This window comes from Phyllostomus discolor, chromosome 1, assembly GCF_004126475.2.
Source record: "Phyllostomus discolor isolate MPI-MPIP mPhyDis1 chromosome 1, mPhyDis1.pri.v3, whole genome shotgun sequence".
Taxonomy (NCBI): domain Eukaryota; kingdom Metazoa; phylum Chordata; class Mammalia; order Chiroptera; family Phyllostomidae; genus Phyllostomus; species Phyllostomus discolor.
This window is the reverse complement of record NC_040903.2, coordinates 156053849-156070418: the sequence shown is the minus strand read 5'-3', so window position 1 is coordinate 156070418 and position 16570 is coordinate 156053849. Positions and strand designations below refer to the sequence as shown.

The 16570-nt window shown below is 38.5% G+C and overlaps 2 protein-coding genes across 6 annotated transcripts; one reads left to right on the top strand and one right to left on the bottom strand.

Annotated features, from left to right (window-relative positions):
* Window positions 1–923: 923 nt before the first annotated feature.
* On the bottom strand, window positions 924–11215 carry HAUS2 (HAUS augmin like complex subunit 2). 2 transcript variants are annotated; one of them, XM_036032226.1, is made up of 7 exons: window positions 11066–11215; window positions 7605–7697; window positions 7190–7259; window positions 5967–6099; window positions 4078–4186; window positions 2262–2479; window positions 924–2200 (listed from the first exon to the last, which is right to left on the bottom strand). In XM_036032226.1, the coding sequence occupies exons 1-6, from the start codon at window positions 11156–11158 to the stop codon at window positions 2288–2290; spliced, it is 690 nt and encodes a 229-aa protein (XP_035888119.1). In that variant the 5' UTR covers window positions 11159–11215; the 3' UTR covers window positions 924–2200; window positions 2262–2287. The 2 variants fall into 2 exon arrangements, with proteins under 2 accessions (XP_035888119.1, XP_035888123.1); XM_036032230.1 differs by lacking the exon at window positions 7190–7259 and having other exon boundaries at window positions 11066–11173.
* Window positions 11216–11231: 16 nt separating this feature from the next.
* LRRC57 (leucine rich repeat containing 57) lies at window positions 11232–16459 on the top strand. 4 transcript variants are annotated; one of them, XM_028506684.2, is made up of 6 exons: window positions 11232–11493; window positions 11586–11691; window positions 11798–11936; window positions 12461–12729; window positions 14878–15063; window positions 15526–16459. In XM_028506684.2, exons 2-6 carry the CDS (start codon window positions 11608–11610, stop codon window positions 15565–15567), a joined length of 720 nt encoding a protein of 239 aa, XP_028362485.1. In that variant the 5' UTR covers window positions 11232–11493; window positions 11586–11607; the 3' UTR covers window positions 15568–16459. The 4 variants fall into 4 exon arrangements, with proteins under 4 accessions (XP_028362485.1, XP_028362486.1, XP_035888101.1 ...); XM_028506685.2 differs by having other exon boundaries at window positions 11264–11329; XM_036032208.1 differs by having other exon boundaries at window positions 11289–11406.
* Window positions 16460–16570: the final 111 nt, after the last annotated feature.

Sequence of the window (16570 nt, the reverse complement as noted above, 5' to 3'; positions counted from 1 at the left end):
GTTAGTGTCCCAGGAAAAGTTCACTGATAATGGGACTCTTGCTCTTAACCACACCCTAATGCAGGGGTGTCAAACTCATTTTCACTGGGGGCCACATCAGCCTCAAGGTTGCCTTCAAAGGGCTGAAATAATTTTAGAACTATATAAATATAACTACTGCTTAACAGTTAAGGAGTTGAAATTACATTCAAAGTAAGATTTCTTATTTTGAAAAAGACATTACATATATCACCCTTATTATATACTATGTATGTTTATACACAGTGTGGGGCAAAAGTAGGTTTACGATTGTACGTGAAAGTTTATTTTGTCATATTATTTTTCCATCTGATCAACTGTAAATCTACTTTTGCCCCACCCAGTATATAAACTATTATAGGAAATCACATGAAGAAACAGCATAGTAATATGTTTGAAACCAAGGCTAGACCTGAACAGATTTCTGATGAAATACAACTGGAAAGTTTGCCTAAGTGCTGGGCAATGTTTAATATGTATGACCACTGTTCTGTAACTCATTTGCAAAAGTCAGCAAAACAGGCTTCAAAATATCCCCCATTGTTTTTGTAGGGTACTTTTTGGCAACGATCCTGTCTCCTTTACGAACAATTACTTACTCATCCATTGTGCTGAGATTTTCCTGTGTTGAGTGCAAGGACCAGTGAACCCCAGTGATACAGACAATACAACAGTATAAAAATATGGATGTGCCCCGATCAGTGTGGCTCAGCTGGTTGGAGCATCAACCTGTAACCAAACAGTTGCAGGTTCAATTCCCGATCAAGGCACATATGAGTTTCAGGTTTGATCCTCAGTCTGGGTGCATACAGGAGGCAACCAACTGATGTTTATCTCTCTCCCCTTTCCTCTCTCTAAAAGCAATGAAAAAAAAGTCCTTGGGTGAGGATTAAAAAATAAAAATAAAAAAAATACTGATGCACACATTTTAAAGCAAGAGAGAACCAGAACCCCAAGTCTGAAAATAAGCCAGGAGTAATAATACTACTGATATAAATGAATACATTCTAAGGCTTAGTATTAGTAAGTTTTATGTGCACAATAATCTTAGATATGTAAAATATCTGAGCATTTTATAAGGTAAACCTCTAAAAGTTCTACCATAACGTGCCTTTTTCTTTGCCTATTTCTAAGGCTGCCAGTGACCACCCTCAGGAATTGCTGTGTGTCAGGGTTGCCAAGATTCACCCCACTCAGGTTTGATGACATGCTTGGAGGATTCACAGGACTCAGTGTGTGACTGTATTCATGGCTATGATTTATTACAGTAAAAACATAAACACGTAGAGCACAGGGAAAAGGTGCATGGGACAAAGTCTGTGACAAACCAGGCATAGCTTCCAGAGTCCTCTGCCAGTGCAGTCACACAGGATGTGCTTAATTCCACCAGCACCTGAATTGTGACGTGTGAAATGTCTACCATGAAAGGGATGCCATGTCCAGGGTTATTTCTGTATGCCAGTCACATAGGTACCTTCTACCTAGCATGAACCAAAATCTAGACTCCCAGACGAAAGGCAGGTATTCAGCAAAAACTGCAGTGTTCAAACAGCTTCATCACAGAGAACTCTTATCAGTGAGAGTGGAGGAAGCCTCTTGAAATATAAGTTCCCAGACAGCAACAAAGGACCGACCTTGCAAACAAACCCTTTAAAAGATAACGTTACTCTTTTTGCACAATTGGTGACAATCTCACAGGAATAATCAACATTCTTTCAGATTCAAGAAGACTCTTCTAATCCAGAAACAAGCATTAAAAAAAAAAGACATAGAGTCTGCTGCTTGAGATATGGAGACACTCCCATTAATATAATAGTTATACTTGATCTTCCTAAGTGTCATTGAAAAGTGGAATAAAAATACATGAAAAACAAAGCAGCCTTAGCCTGGTGGCTCAGCTGGCTGGAGTGCCATCCCACACACTAAGGGCTGCGGCCCAAGCCCCACTGGGCGCATACTGGGGGCACCAGGTTGATGTTTCTCTCTCACATGGTATTTCTCTCTCTCACTCTGAATAAACATATCCACGAGTGAGCATTTTAAAAAAGTAAATTTTGTTTGGTTTTAATGAACCTGGAATCTTAGTACTTCAATAGTGAGAGGGCTCTTTTAGTACTGCTAGCACCAAAGCCTACAAATAGCCACATTATCACTGACTAGAAATGGACTTAACAAGATTATATATAATTAAGCAAAAAAAAAAAAAAAAAAAAAAAAAAAGACTTATTTTTGCTTAATTGAATCAGCTGAATGATTTGGCATTAACATTCTAGACATGAACTTTAGAACTAAGAGGTAAAGGAGGCATTGTAACATCATGTTTGGGAGGAAAATTTTCTTCAGCTAATATTTTGGGGATACAAGAGGAAACTTCCTTTTGTTGTTCTCGCCACTTGAGTATATTCTCCGCCAGTTCTTCTGTCTTTGTCACCAAAATATCCATCTCAGCTAAAGCCTTGCTCTGTAACATTTGAAAGAAAGGGAAAATAGGAGAGAAATTATGCCTATCATCAACATACCATTATTATATCAGAAATGGTTACGATACCAAAAGTTAACACCTGATCTTTTCCAAACCCTTGAATACAAAAGTACCTTAAAAATTGCTCTCCCACTTTTTACAGACATGCTTTATCTTTGTGAGTTCACCTCTCCTTTGCCTTCAATTATCACCTCCATGCAGATGACCATCAATCTACAATGTCAAACCTAATCTCCTTCCTAAAATTCAGTCCCACATTTCAGTCTATTGGAAATCTCCACCTGGATGTACATTCGATATCTCAAACTCAATTTAACTGCAGTTCAACAAACAATAATTGAACATTTACTATTTTCTTTAATCTTTTGGTCCTACTCACCCTCAGGTCTGTGAGGCTAGAAACTTCATTACTTTGGACATGTTCCTTGTCCAAATAGTAGCCCTATTCTAGAAATCTGACCTTCAAGATCTAAAAACCTACACAATCTTTTGTATTCCTATGCTTTAAATCTTTTATCTGAATAAATATATTTATTCTCCAAGTTTCTTTGCCTTTGGTTCCCCTGCTTAGTCCTCTAACACACAACTAGCTTATCAAACTTTACAGTACATAGGAATCACCTGAGGAAGTTGTTAAAATGTAGATTCAGATTCTGAAGGTCTAAGGTGAATCAAACCTGCAATTCTGCATTTCTAACAAGCTTCCAGGTGATACATTGATTCTGCCCACACTAAGTGGCAAGGCTCCGTCTACTCTACCCAATATTTTTTCCATGATTAAAGTACAGTTCTGACAAAGTCATTCCTCTGTGCCTTTCTCTAAAAAACAACACAAAACAAAATTCAATGGTTCCCTAGTACTCAGACACTGAAGCCTCAACTTCTTAGTCTAGTTTTCAAGGGATTCCATAAAGTAACGCTGAGTTACTGGTAATCTCCCTCTCAACACCTTTAAGCATCACCTCAAATGGAACACCACTCTTCCCCCAAACTACTTGTGCTAACTTTCATATCTTTCCTCACACTGCTGCTCTTGGCTGAACTACTCTTTCTGAAGCATGTCCAAATCTCACTGGTTCAAGATTTAGCTCACTGCTGTCTCCTATACAAAACTTTCTTGAAGGTTCCTACCCCCCATCCTATTCCCAATCTCCCTAAAGTGGAAGTAATTCCTCCCTTTTCTACATTTAATAGACAGTATCTTCTTTAAAATTCTCTGCTGCATTCACTGTGCAAATATAAAATAAAGTAGAAAATATCTTATAGCTCTCTCACCAAACTTTGAGGGCATCTGAGGGCAGGCATTAGTCACATCTGTTTATCTCTCATGATACCTTGCGCAATGAAGGTAACATATTTATTAAATAGTGGAATAAAAGAATGTAAAATGACTTAAAAATAATATAAAAAAGAAACAGCATCTTGATTTAAAAAAATAATTTGCTCATATTAGCCATCAAAAAGTTAAACAAATAGGCCACACATTTGAGATCCTAGTATAAAAGAACTAAAGACAACTAAAAGTAATGTGAAAGTAATGAGTCGATGAAGCATGTAAAGCTATTGTTAACACTCACCATTTTTTTTTCACGTTCATCTAAGTGAGGAATATTTCTAATTGTTTCAAGATGGGTTTCTAATCTCTCAATGAAAGTCACTGCCAACTCCAGCAAATGTACCAAGTCACTGAAAGAGGAAGAAAAACAGCCAATCATTTTTTAAGTATAGTTATTCTGTGTTCTCTTTTTCCCCTTTTATTTCAAAAAAATTTTTTAGCTCTGGCTGGTGTGACTCAGTAGATTGAGAGCCAGCCTGCAAACCAAAGGGTTGCTGGTTCGATTCCCAGTCAGGGCACATGCCTGGGTTGCAGGCCAGGCCCCTGGTTGGGGGGCAGGCGAGAGGCAACCACACACTGATGTTTCTCTCCCTCTCTTTCTCCCTTCTTTCCCCTCTAAAAAACAAACAAACAAACAAACAAAATCTTTAAAAAAATTTTTTTAAATTCTTACCCAAGGATATGTTTCATTGATTTTTAAGGAGAGGGATGGGTGCAGGTGAGAGAGACAGAGAGAAACATGGATGAGAGAGAGGAACATTGATCAGTTCCCTCCTGTATGTACCCTGACCAGGGACCAAAACTGCAACCTACGTATATGCCCTGACTGGGAATCAAACTTGCAATCTCTTGGTACATGGGACTAGGCTCCAACTACCTGAGCCACCTGGCCAGGGCTCCCTTTCCCTTTTTAATTATGACTTTCAACATGAGATAAGAGAATTACAATCAACCTAATAAGTCAATAATCTTTCTGCATTCATGGAAATATCAGTGATAAAAAAGGTCCTTCTCTTTCAGTTAAAGCAGGAGTTAACTTGTCAAACAAAAAAACTGAAAGGGACAACATTATTATATCTGGAATCCAACCTAATGTTAGACAATAATTTTCTCATGTAAATAAAGGAACTCCCTTAGGTAAAACCTCATTCCAATTCAAACTAGTCATTCTTGGTGAAGAGTGAAGACAATAAGATAAGACTATAGATAAAACTACTTTGAATCTTTGTATTGACAAAATGTTTTAAAATCCTTACTTAGCTCTCCTGAGATATATATAAAATATACATTAATGAAATTTTACTGTACAGAATAGATACTGAATATATCTACAAGAATGGGACTTGTATATCTATTACATTACTAAGTGATAAAAAAATCTGACACTTAAGAGAAGATACTGATTTGCTCAGGGCCAGCTAGTGAGGCACTGGCAGAGGTTAGCAATCAGATTCCCAGATGCTTGCTTCTTTATTTTATTATTAATAACTACTTACATCTTCAGTTTGGTACTTGGAATATTCCTATGAAGACAAGAGCAATAAAAAGCATCTATGGATTGGGAAACTGAGGCAAGTTTAAACCATATGCCCAAGTCTTTGAGGCAGATAAACAATAGAGATGAGACCAGAACACAGTTTTTTTCCTCCTCTAGTTGACATTGTTTTTGTCTGTCCCTGCTTAAATTCCCCCAACAGGAATTTTACATACAGTTGTTCATATGGAAAATAATACAATAATTAGTAACAATACAATCAACTGTTTCACATACTCACAAAGTGATACCCCACCTTATATAGGCAACATGAATGCAACTATAGATTTACTTCATAGGAAACAGTCTATATTATACATAATAAACATGATTTTTACCCAATTAACTCTGTTGTGGATCTAATTTCTTTCATTAAAATCATTATTTATAATTCCCAAAGCACTATGGACAAAAGAAATGCCTTTCTTTTCACCATAGCAAAGGATTTTCTTCTGGTTTAATGTATCAGTATTAATAATAATGTTAATAGAGACAATCACTAATATATTATGTAATGAACTATGCTATGAAATGATAACTAGTCTAAACTACCTTCAGAAAACATGTGTAACTATTAATGTCTGTTTTAGTCTAACCTGTGATAACTGGCTTCAATAGGCAGGTGTTCCTGGCACATGGGTTTCAACAGTCTTTGTCTGAGGGACCTCTTCTCTTTCAGCACTGCTTCCAAATGGTTATTCATGCTTTGCAGAGTCTGACACTTCTGAGCTACACAAACCAGAAACAATAATTATAGTTAACAATAGGACAAATTTTGAAATCACTAGTAAGTTCTTCTTTGCTTTGGTTTGATACTACCAATGTCAAAAATTACCCCACCATTTTCCTCCTAAATATCTCCCCTTTGCTATTCCTAATACCCAACACCAATTTCGTTATCTTTTACTTTTCCTACTGACAACCAAACCCACTGCGAAATTCTTTGTTTTTCAACTCTACTCCTAGTTCAGTTTTTATAGCCAGATCTGTAAATAAAGTCCCCTTTCCCATCTCTCCCTCTAATATTCTACATAAACATTAAAAAACAAACATTTGTCTTATAAGCTATTTCTGATTATTTCAATATTTTCCCCAGAATTCAGTTAATAGCTGCCTCTTCTTTTAAATTTTTATGCTGAAAAATTTTCAAACTTACAGAAAAGTTTCAAGAGTAGTTTACTGAGCTCCCATACACATTTCACCTAGACTCACTAACTATTAATACTTAGCTACATTTTCTCTTTTTTCCTCTTTCTCTCCCTACCCTTACCTATATTTTTGCTGACCCACTTGTGATTAAGTTGCAGGTATCATGACCTTTTACTCCTTAAATGCCAGCATGTGTTTCCCAAGAATAGGAACATTCTCTTATATAACTACAAGTATCAAATTCAGAAAATTTAACATTGGCACAATACTACCAATATTTAATATAGTCCACGTTCAAATATCACCAGGGATAGTAATAATATACTTTATAGCAAAAATTTTTTCTAATCAAGTATTCAATCTATGATCACACTGTGCTTTAGCTGTCATGTCCCTTCAGTTGTCTTTAATCTGAAAAGTTGTTCAGCCTTTTATTTTATTTTTCTTCTTTTAAGCTCTCCTGATCTCGAGGAGCTCCTACCTTGGTCACCTTTTGCACTAATCAAGCCAACAGGACTTTTGTTTGAACACATTGATAGAAAACCTTGTTAGGTTTGAGGCAATACCTGGAAAAATAATGGTAAATTATAATGCCTGGTGTTTATTTAAGGTAATTCAAGAAAAAGTTGAAATTCCAATGATTACCCACCCATTTAACCAAACCACTTACCCAAAAAGGAAGGATGAACAATATCTGCTGTATCTTTTTCTAGTTTTAGAAGTTCAATTTCTAGGTTTTTCTGCATTAGAAGCAAAAATAATATTTAGCTCACTCAGAAAGTAGCCTAATGTAAAGAACAGTCTCTGGTAAAAATGGATGGGCTTCAAACCAGGCATATTTAAGGGGGATGAGAGGATGTTTGTTGTGAGAGCCTACAGGATTTACTGAAGCTTTTTATGTTGCTGTTGTGCTACTACTACCAACTACTATAATACTATTATTGTGCAACTACATTACTCCAAATTAACACCTTCCCAGCTATGTGCTAGACACTGTGCTAAGTGCAAGAGAATTGCTGTTGGAACCAATTAAGATTTTTCCTGTACTAGAAGTAGAAAGTACAAAGTTCAACATAACCAACCACCTGATTAATTTCAGCTTGCATATTTGTGATCTGCTGAAGCCTGGAGAAGTTCACAAAGCAAGGAGCCGATTTCTTAGATATATTTAACATCTCCTGTTGGAAAATAAACAGAGAAAGCAGCAGAATGTCACAAAAAGTTTCTATGTGCATTGGAAAATCATGCCCATGAGTCTAAAGTATAAGGATGTATTAAGTACATCCATCACTGCCCCTAAAAAATGAAATACAGAATACAACAGTAGCAATGTATATTTCTTGTTTTTAGAACTTCCCCTATCATGAATCATTTGCCGAAATAGTTAAAAAATATGAAAAACAGCCCTAACCAGTGTGGCCCAGATGGTTGGGCAACATCCCCCACCAAAGGAAAAGGTTGCCAGTTAAATTCCCAGTTAGGGCACATGCCTAGGTTGCAGGTTTGGTCCGAGTCAGGGCATGTATGAGAGTCAACCAATCAATGTTTCTCACTCACATGGATGTTCCTTACCCTCTCTTTCTCCCTTCCTTCTCCTCTCTCTATAAATAATAAAATCTTTTTAAAAATAAAAATAATTATTTTGTGACACATGCAAATTTTATGTATTACAAATTTTAGAGCCCCAAAATAAAGTTTTATTGGAACTCAACTTCTCTTATTTATTATCTCTGGCTGCTTTCACATTACAACAGCCTGGTTGCAACTATATGGACCAAAAGCCTCAAACACTTACTCTCTGGCCCTTCATAGCAAAAGTCTGCTGACTAATAATAATCAATTTTATAGACATTTACTGACATTGAAAATGGATGAGTCAAGAATGAATAAATGAGCTCTCTGCCATTAACAAGCTCATAATGATGGAAAGGAAAAAGTACTCTAGTTAGGAAAAAAAAAACATTGTAAGTGCTTGATAACTGTGTTAATACTAACATATGTGAGAAGGGGTAGATTAATCTGGAAACATGGTTTCCTGCATAATAATGAAAGATCTTTGGTAATTATGATGAGCAATCATAGGCAGAAATGACAGAAATTGAAATTCTTCTGGTAAAGAAGTAGTATGATCATATATAATACATATTATAGAAATTTAAGTGGGGGTGGTGTGAAAAATAAAACTAATGGGGCTGGGGGAAGAAGGAATGGGGAGTGACTGCTTAATGAGTATGGGATTTCCACTCTGAATGGTAAAAAAGTTTTGAAAATAGTTTCACAGCATTGTGACTGTATTTCATGCGACCAAGTTGTACACTTTAAGATGGGTAAATTGGTTAAGTTTTATGTTATGTGTATTTTACTGCACTAAAAGTCTCTGGTAACTAGCCAACAATATAAAGCAAAAAACAAACAAAAAAATTTAGTGGAGGGGTGGAGTGAAGGTTGGATATTTAGACAAGTGTCTGCTATAGTATTCCAGGTAAGAAGATGAGAATGTGGAATACGTTAGTAGAATTAAAAAGAAAAGAAAGCAAAGAAATGAATCCCTGGGAAGATGGAATTGGTAGGTCCTAGTTGATACAGGTAGTGAGGCATAAAGTCAGGTTAATATGTACTGACTCCAAGGACCTGCTTCAGGTAACTGAACAGATAGTTATGCCATTCACTGAGATAACACACGCTATTTTACTGATGACAAAATTGAAAATTGGGAAGGTTAAATGTTAGTCTAACTTCACACTACCAATGTGTATCAGGGCTGAAATAAGAACACATCTAATCTACCACATTATCATCATAGCCTCTTTTACTTTTTCTGTTCTCTTTTGTAAAAGTGAAAGTAAAACATCTCCCAGTTCTCATTGTAACCTACTCACTCTCTGGTATCTTTCTGTCTCTTCAAATGTATACATTAACCTTAGTTACACATTGGCAAACTGGTAAACTATTGGATTCAACAATAGGGCACGGAGCTTAACCAACTACCTGTGATAGAAACCAGAGGGGAAATAAAAATGTTCAAGAGGGAGAGCCAAAAAGGAGAGGGGAATGAAAGAGCAGCCCAATTAGTCTGGTAAACAGAATTTCGACTATTTGAGGATTGTGACAGCCCCAATATATATAGTAGATTCTGTGTGTTTTGTAGGTCCAGATCCTTATCTTCCACATCTCCAGTAGAAGGAGCTTTGATCAAGTTGCTACAACTCACTCAATCTTGCCTGAAAATTATCTAGAATGTAAGGCCACTAAAGCATAAAAGAAAGCAAACACCCCATATTATCCTACAGCCAACCCTACCTTTCTTTCACTAAATCATTCTCCAATGACACAGAACAAAGCTCAAACAAGCTACATTTTCTACAAGAGCTGTATCACATCAGTTTTAAGCATCACTCTTCATTTTTAACGCACATGGGATGGCGCGGTGCACTTAAGGAATGGCCTGTATGTCAGGAAAGGGAGAGCTCTAGTCTCTAATCCTATTTCACTAGTTAAATGACCTTGGACCACTTTCTTGGTCTCCTTAGGACTTAGTTTCTTCTACTGTTAGGTTGGCAGAATTCTCTAATGACTCTTCTAAGTATAAAAAGTTGTATATTTTCCATAAGTCTCCCATCACATTTATACGGCTAGTCTCTGCAGATGATTTTACCTATTTTTCTGTTTCCTTTTTTTTAGTGATATTCCTCAACGTTCTCATTATCTCAAAATGGCTTATTTCCCTCAATTCTACTTTCCTGATTCCCTTGTCACTTTTGCCAGGTGTATTCCATTATTCCCTCACATCTTCAATTTCTCCCTCTGTTACTGGCTTTTTCCCTTTGGTCCCTGAACATGCTCTTTTTGTCCAACCTAAAACTACCATCCCATAGGCTGATTCTCCTCAAAATTAATCCCTTCCTCCACTCATGTTACAAGGTCTTTCGGATCTTTTTCGCCAATACTTTCTTTGAGGGGGCTTTTAAGGACGCGCGCTTCCCCTAGCGCTCTCCGGTACCCAATGCCTCCCGCCCCCAAATACAGGTTTCGGCAAAAGTAGGTTTACAGTTGTTAGTATGGAAAATAATGTAACAACTAATAAGTGACAATACAAGAATAAACTGTTTCCCCTATTCACAACTATAAACTTACTTTGCCCCACCTTATACGCTTCAACACCTCACACAAACGAGCGTTGTTTGAAAAGGTATGTTTTAATCACCTGGACGTTTTCCCAACGCATCACCCATTACACTCTAAAAACGGTATCTACCACTGAATTGGAAACAAAACAAAACAAAACAAAAACGGGGGGAAATACCGGTCTTTATTGTCTCCCACGAACTGACCTGGGATAACTCGCCTGCAAACACCGCATACTGAAGTCACCATCTACTTAGAGCCCCGCTTTCGCAGAACCCACTGCGGAAAGGTACCTGCTGTTGCCCGGAAGGGGCTCCATCTGCTTCCACTCTAGTACAGACCCCAGCCAGTATCACCACTTCACTGTCGCCCTGTCGCCACTGTAAGCACCCCCTTAATGACGCCATCGCCTTCCACGTACCTGAGTGACTAACCCCGAAACTACGAAATGGCCCAGCAGTAGCCCAGCAGCGTTTGGCGCGGGCGCTGGGTCCCAAAGGTTCGCCGTAGCCATGACTGAGACCGTCCTCCGGGGTGGCGTTGAGAACTAGTAGAACGTCCAGCCAACGCGCCGCGCGGTCCGATGACGTCGCTGGGCGTGTCCTCTCGGGCGGAAGCCCGGGAAGCGCATCCCAGGAGAGCTTGTGTCCCAGATCTTGCTGTTCACAGCCGGTTGAGCTGGGGGGTAGGGGGCTAATCAGGGGTCCCCTAATCCTGCTTAGGCTCCTAGTGGCGTCTAGCTTCGGAACAGCAGCTAAACAGGCAGGGTCTGGTGCTCGGGTTGTCCGTTCTTCCCTTTCTTCCTCGCCACTCTTGAGCTGTCCTACAGGACCCAGGGATCTGCAGGAGGTGACGGTTGGGGCTAGATACCCAGCCGGGAGGCCCTCGGGGTGGCTGCGTGCCTGGACCGAGCGGTGACAGCTGCATTTACTTTTCCGCAGGGACCTGAGCCGCGGCGCGAGGATGGGAAACAGCGCCCTCCGCGCTCATGTGGAAACCGCGCAAAAAACCGGTGTCTTTCAACTTAAGGACCGCGGGCTGACTGAGGTGAAATTGGGAGGGACCCGAGCAAGGAATTTAATGGGAGAGGGGTGGCGGGGGCTGTGAAGTTAATCAGTGAGGGATTCTCTTCGCTGTGAACCCCTTTCTCCAGTTCCCTTCAGAGTTGCAGAAGCTGACGAGCAATCTCAGGACCATCGACTTATCCAACAACAAGATAGAGAGCCTACCGCCCATGATTATAGGGAAGTTCACTCTGCTGAAGAGCCTCTCCTTGAACAACAACAAACTGAGTATGGCATTTGCGTCTGGGAAGCTTTGCTACTGATGAGCTGTTAAGAAGGGTGGTGTTCTCTTACAAGCTGGTTTTTGTTGTTATGAAATTGTTCAGATTGCTCGAAACGCAGGAGAATACCAGAGTCCTTGAAATTTTCTCTTTTGTAATTACATCTACAAGCCTTCTCTGGTGGTATGATGATTGGTAATGGGATAATTTGAATGGCGGGAATGGAAGGGGAGGACTTTCCAAATCCTACAAAATTGCTGTCAGATTGTGCAGAGGTGCCTGTACACATAAATGCTTTCCTGCATTTTGATGGCCCTTTCACTTCTGAAAGCTGTTGGTAAAAATGCAACACGTAAAAAAATGGCACAACATGTGCCTGTGTATGTTAACAAGAGGCACAATAGGTTGCCATATAGTTTGTATAAAGTTTTTACATAGTTTTATAAAGTTTTTCATCTAAGCTTCATCTAAGGTTTTTTCTCAGCTGTATCAGATTCAGGTTTCTGTTTTTTTTTTTTTTGTCTTTGCCAGATATTCTCCCTGATGAGTTACACAATCTGAAAAAACTAGAGACACTAAGCTTAAACAACAATCACTTGAGAGAACTGCCCTCTACCTTTGGGCAACTGTCTGCCCTCAAGACCCTGAGCCTCTCTGGAAACCAGCTACGAGCACTACCACCCCAACTTTGTAGCCTGCGGCATCTGGATGTGGTGGATCTCTCCAAGAACCAGATTCGGAGCATACCTGACATAGTGGGGGAGCTGCAGGTCATCGAACTTAACCTCAACCAGAATCAGGTGTGGAGCTTAAGGGTTTTTTTTTTTCTTTATATATATTTACAGTCTCCTGAATAACTGGTTTTTCTCTAAACTGTAATCGGAGCTGGGCATCAGAAGCTAGATGAGAGGTATATTCTATGGGTTGGACTATTTTCAAAACCCACAGTCCCATGGAAGTAGTTGAAACACTTTTTGTTTGTTGTGTAGGTGATTTTTGGAGCGTGGGATGGGTGATGGGTGATAGTTTCAAAAGTTACTCTCTCACAAATCTTCAGATGCTCTTCAAACACGCCTCTAGTCATCTAGCAAGGAGCTATGTCAGGAAGGTAGTGTGGAAAAGGGACTTACCCTCACAGGTTCTCAGAACTGAACATTAGATATAATCAGATAATCAGATAAGTCTTTTTTTTCCCTTTTGACACTTTGTCAAGTGTGTGTCCTGCTTTTGCTGAGAAACCATCAGTGATAGGCTTTCTGGAGATAGCTCCTTTCACTGTTGGACAGCTTCTATTGTAATATTTGAAATTTGTTTCCATTACTTAGGAAGCTCTTTGGTTATTATGTGTCTGACTGGAGAAACAATCTTGGATTTAAACATAAGACACAAGATGAAACATTAAACATACTGAAACTAGGTGGTCTTTAGTTTTTTTAGTGTCTATGTTTCTAAACCTATTGTCTAGTACAGTAGCCCCTAGCTACATGTGGCTGTTAAAATTCATTCAAATTAAAAATTCAGCCCTGGCTGGTGTGGGTTGAGTGCAGGCCTGTGAACCAAAAGGTCACTGGTTCGGTTTCCAACCCAAGTCACATGCCTGGGTTGTGGGGCGGGTCCCCAGTTGGGGGCATGTGAGATACAACCAATAGATGTTTCTCTCGCACGATATTTTTCTCCCTTTCTCCCTCCCTTCCCCTCTCTCTAAAAAAGAAAATCTTAAAAAAAAATGTAGTTCCCCAGTTGCCACAAGCCTTATTTTAAGTGCTCAAAAACCACATGTAACAAATGACTTCCATATTGGACAGCACAGATAAACATTCCAATTATATAAAGTTTCATTGGGACAGATTATAGTCTCCTTAAAATTATGAAATTCAGTCTGTTTTTGAAGGTAGGTATTAGGCTCATCTTTTCCTTAAATGAATATTCTTTTGAGCTTTTTGGAAAAATTGTGAATATTTGGGGGGGTACTTGAAAAAAATTAAGCAACTAGTATTGGTTGAGAACTCACTCCACATTCACTCGTGCCAATGCCTTTATTAATGACGCTCAGATTTTAGTGTGCGTTGGAATGACTAGGAGAACTTGTGAAGAGAGACCACAGCGCCCACTCTGTGTTTGATTCAGGTCTGAGGTGGGAGTTGAGAGTTTGTATTTCTAAAAAGTTCCCAGTTGATAGTCTGAGATGATACCAAGCAGAGTAAATATAATTTGGTAGCTTGCAGCATTTAATGGACAAAAGAGGTGAATGAGTTTGATATTGCTTGGTACTGAGCTTGAGGGCCTAACGAAGGAGTAGTGCTGACTTGATTATGGTGGTACAAATGGAAATGTACTACAAATTGGAGACATAAGAGTGGAATAGAGGTGAGAAGTTTATATGTAGATACAGATTTCAAGGTCTTAACAGAAATGATGGCTTTAAGAATGGATGAGCTTTCTAGGGAAAAGTTTAGAAAGATGACCATAGGAACAAGAAGGGAAGCCAAAAATCAGGAATAATTCAAAAGTTAGGAAGAAAAACCCAGTACTTAAGATACAATAGGGAGTTTCAATGAAGGGATGGATAGTAAACTAACATACACACATAAAAGATTGGCAGTGAATGTGCCAAAATGTTTATGGTGGTGGATTGCAGGTAACTTTTCTAAAGTTTAAAATGTGATTCTCAAATTTTCTTTAACAAATAGTGCTTTTATAGTCAGAAAATGTTATTACCAAAAAGCCACTGGGAACCTTCAAAACATTTTTTCCCCTTGAAAAAGTGGAGGAGTAGGAACAGAAGCTGGATGACAGAGGCTTCTGGAATGAGTAGGTAGTGAGAAAATGGAGGCGGTAAAAGGAGAACTAGGACAAATAGTCAAGTAAAGGATTTTTGTTTGTTTTAATTTATTAATAAATAACCATTATGGTGCTTATGCATTTTCCTGTTATTTTTTGTTCACTAGATATCTCAGATTTCAGTAAAGATATCTTGCTGTCCTCGTCTTAAAGTTCTTCGTCTGGAAGAGAACTGCCTTGAACTCAGCATGCTTCCACAGAGCATCCTCAGTGATTCCCAGATCTGCCTGCTTGCTGTGGAAGGCAACCTTTTTGAAATAAAGAAGCTTCGAGAACTAGAAGGCTATGATAAGGTATATATTTGTGCACTTCTGCACTTCTCGTCACTGCTCTAGAGAAGAGAAGGGTGAAGTAACCCACATGAATGTCTGCAGCCACAGGCTGCACAGGTAATCCTGTTTGTCAGCAGGATTTGTTCCCCATTTCAGAGGCAGGTTCTAAGAATCAGCCAGATTCTCATACCAAGATGTACTGATACATATACTCTTGTACCAAGATGACTTTTTCTCTAGATGGTGTAAAGCATCTTTGTCTTTTGATAGGTTTCTTATTAAAATACCAAAGAAAAAGTTAAAGGATGCCCAAACCATGCGCTTTAGATTTGCATTAAGAATAGGTAGGTTTTGTAGGAAATGAGAAACCATATGTAATAAAAAACTAAATGAAAAAAAAAATCGCATGAAAACCTAAGTAACAAAAGGTTAGTATTTGCACATGCCAAAGTACCACATATATTCTTCTTTCATGATTTTTAGTATATGGAGAGGTTCACGGCCACCAAGAAGAAGTTTGCATGACGTTCTCCATAAGCATGGGAATCCTCGTAGAACATTTGGAACCTGTTGCAACTGGCTCAATCAAAGGCTCTTACTGTTGTCAAGGATATCTGCAGTAAGGAGCTGATACTTCAGGAGATTATGTTTTATTTGATCTTTTTTCCTTTCCAGGACTTATCTGAAATAAGCTAAAAGGAATCAACAGGAAATTTACCCTTTTGAGGCATGGATAGGGCAGTGGACAATGTTGATCTTCAAAATCATCATTAGTTTGGCTTTGAGAAGTCAATAGCTAGTTGCTATTTATACAGTGAGGAGGGGATGCTGCCTGCTAATAGCTCCAATACCACAGCTTGAAATTTCATGTTTAGTTTCAACGTGTGAGCTTTCACAAAATTAGCTGCCATCCCACTTCTGTTGACATTTCACGTTTTTATGAAATTCAAGTAACTTGTCAGAGGCTGCTATGGTAATCTAAGGATTTGTGTTTTATGCCAGTCCATCCGTTCAACTATAGTATTTATACTTTGACTTTAGGGTCTATATAAATATGTGAGTGTCTTGAGTAAAAGTGTACTTTGTCGGAGAAGCACCAATACAACACTAAGAGATGGATCCCAAGGCTGCAGTAGCAAATTCTTTACTATTGCAGGTGCCTTATTGGTAGAGGGCTTGGAGAGCTAAAACCATATATGCAAAATTTGTAAGATAAAAAAGAATTTAATAATCAAGATTTTCCTGAAGCTTTGTTAGAAATAATGTCTTATTTCTGGTAATCCTTTTCCTCTTTTTGTATTTATAAGTCTACTAATCAAATTATCAAAAAACTACTGCAATTATTTTAAAACAACCTATGTTTATCAAGTTTATTCTCTGAATGAGAGAATATACCAAATAAAGAATTTTTAATGAACTTTATGGCTGGAAGAAATGCTTATCCTTTAAAAGAAGACAGGAGAACTTGAACTGGTAAAGGCCTGTTCCCTAAAGTAAGCTGACCGGGAAGAAGTGGTTCGTGTTCAGG

Coding starts and splice junctions, on each gene's coding strand:
- HAUS2 (XM_036032226.1), bottom strand. CDS start 11,158: ATGGCTACGGCGAACCTTTGGGACCCAGCGCCCGCGCCAAACGCTGCT. Junction 7,698..11,065: donor TTTCGGGGTTAGTCACTCAG/GTACGTGGAAGG, acceptor ATTTTCCAACAG/GAGATGTTAAATATATCTAA. Junction 2,480..4,077: donor ATGAACGTGAAAAAAAAATG/GTGAGTGTTAAC, acceptor CAAATGTTACAG/AGCAAGGCTTTAGCTGAGAT.
- LRRC57 (XM_028506684.2), top strand. CDS start 11,608: ATGGGAAACAGCGCCCTCCGCGCTCATGTGGAAACCGCGCAAAAAACC. Junction 11,692..11,797: donor AGGACCGCGGGCTGACTGAG/GTGAAATTGGGA, acceptor CCCTTTCTCCAG/TTCCCTTCAGAGTTGCAGAA. Junction 15,064..15,525: donor AACTAGAAGGCTATGATAAG/GTATATATTTGT, acceptor CATGATTTTTAG/TATATGGAGAGGTTCACGGC.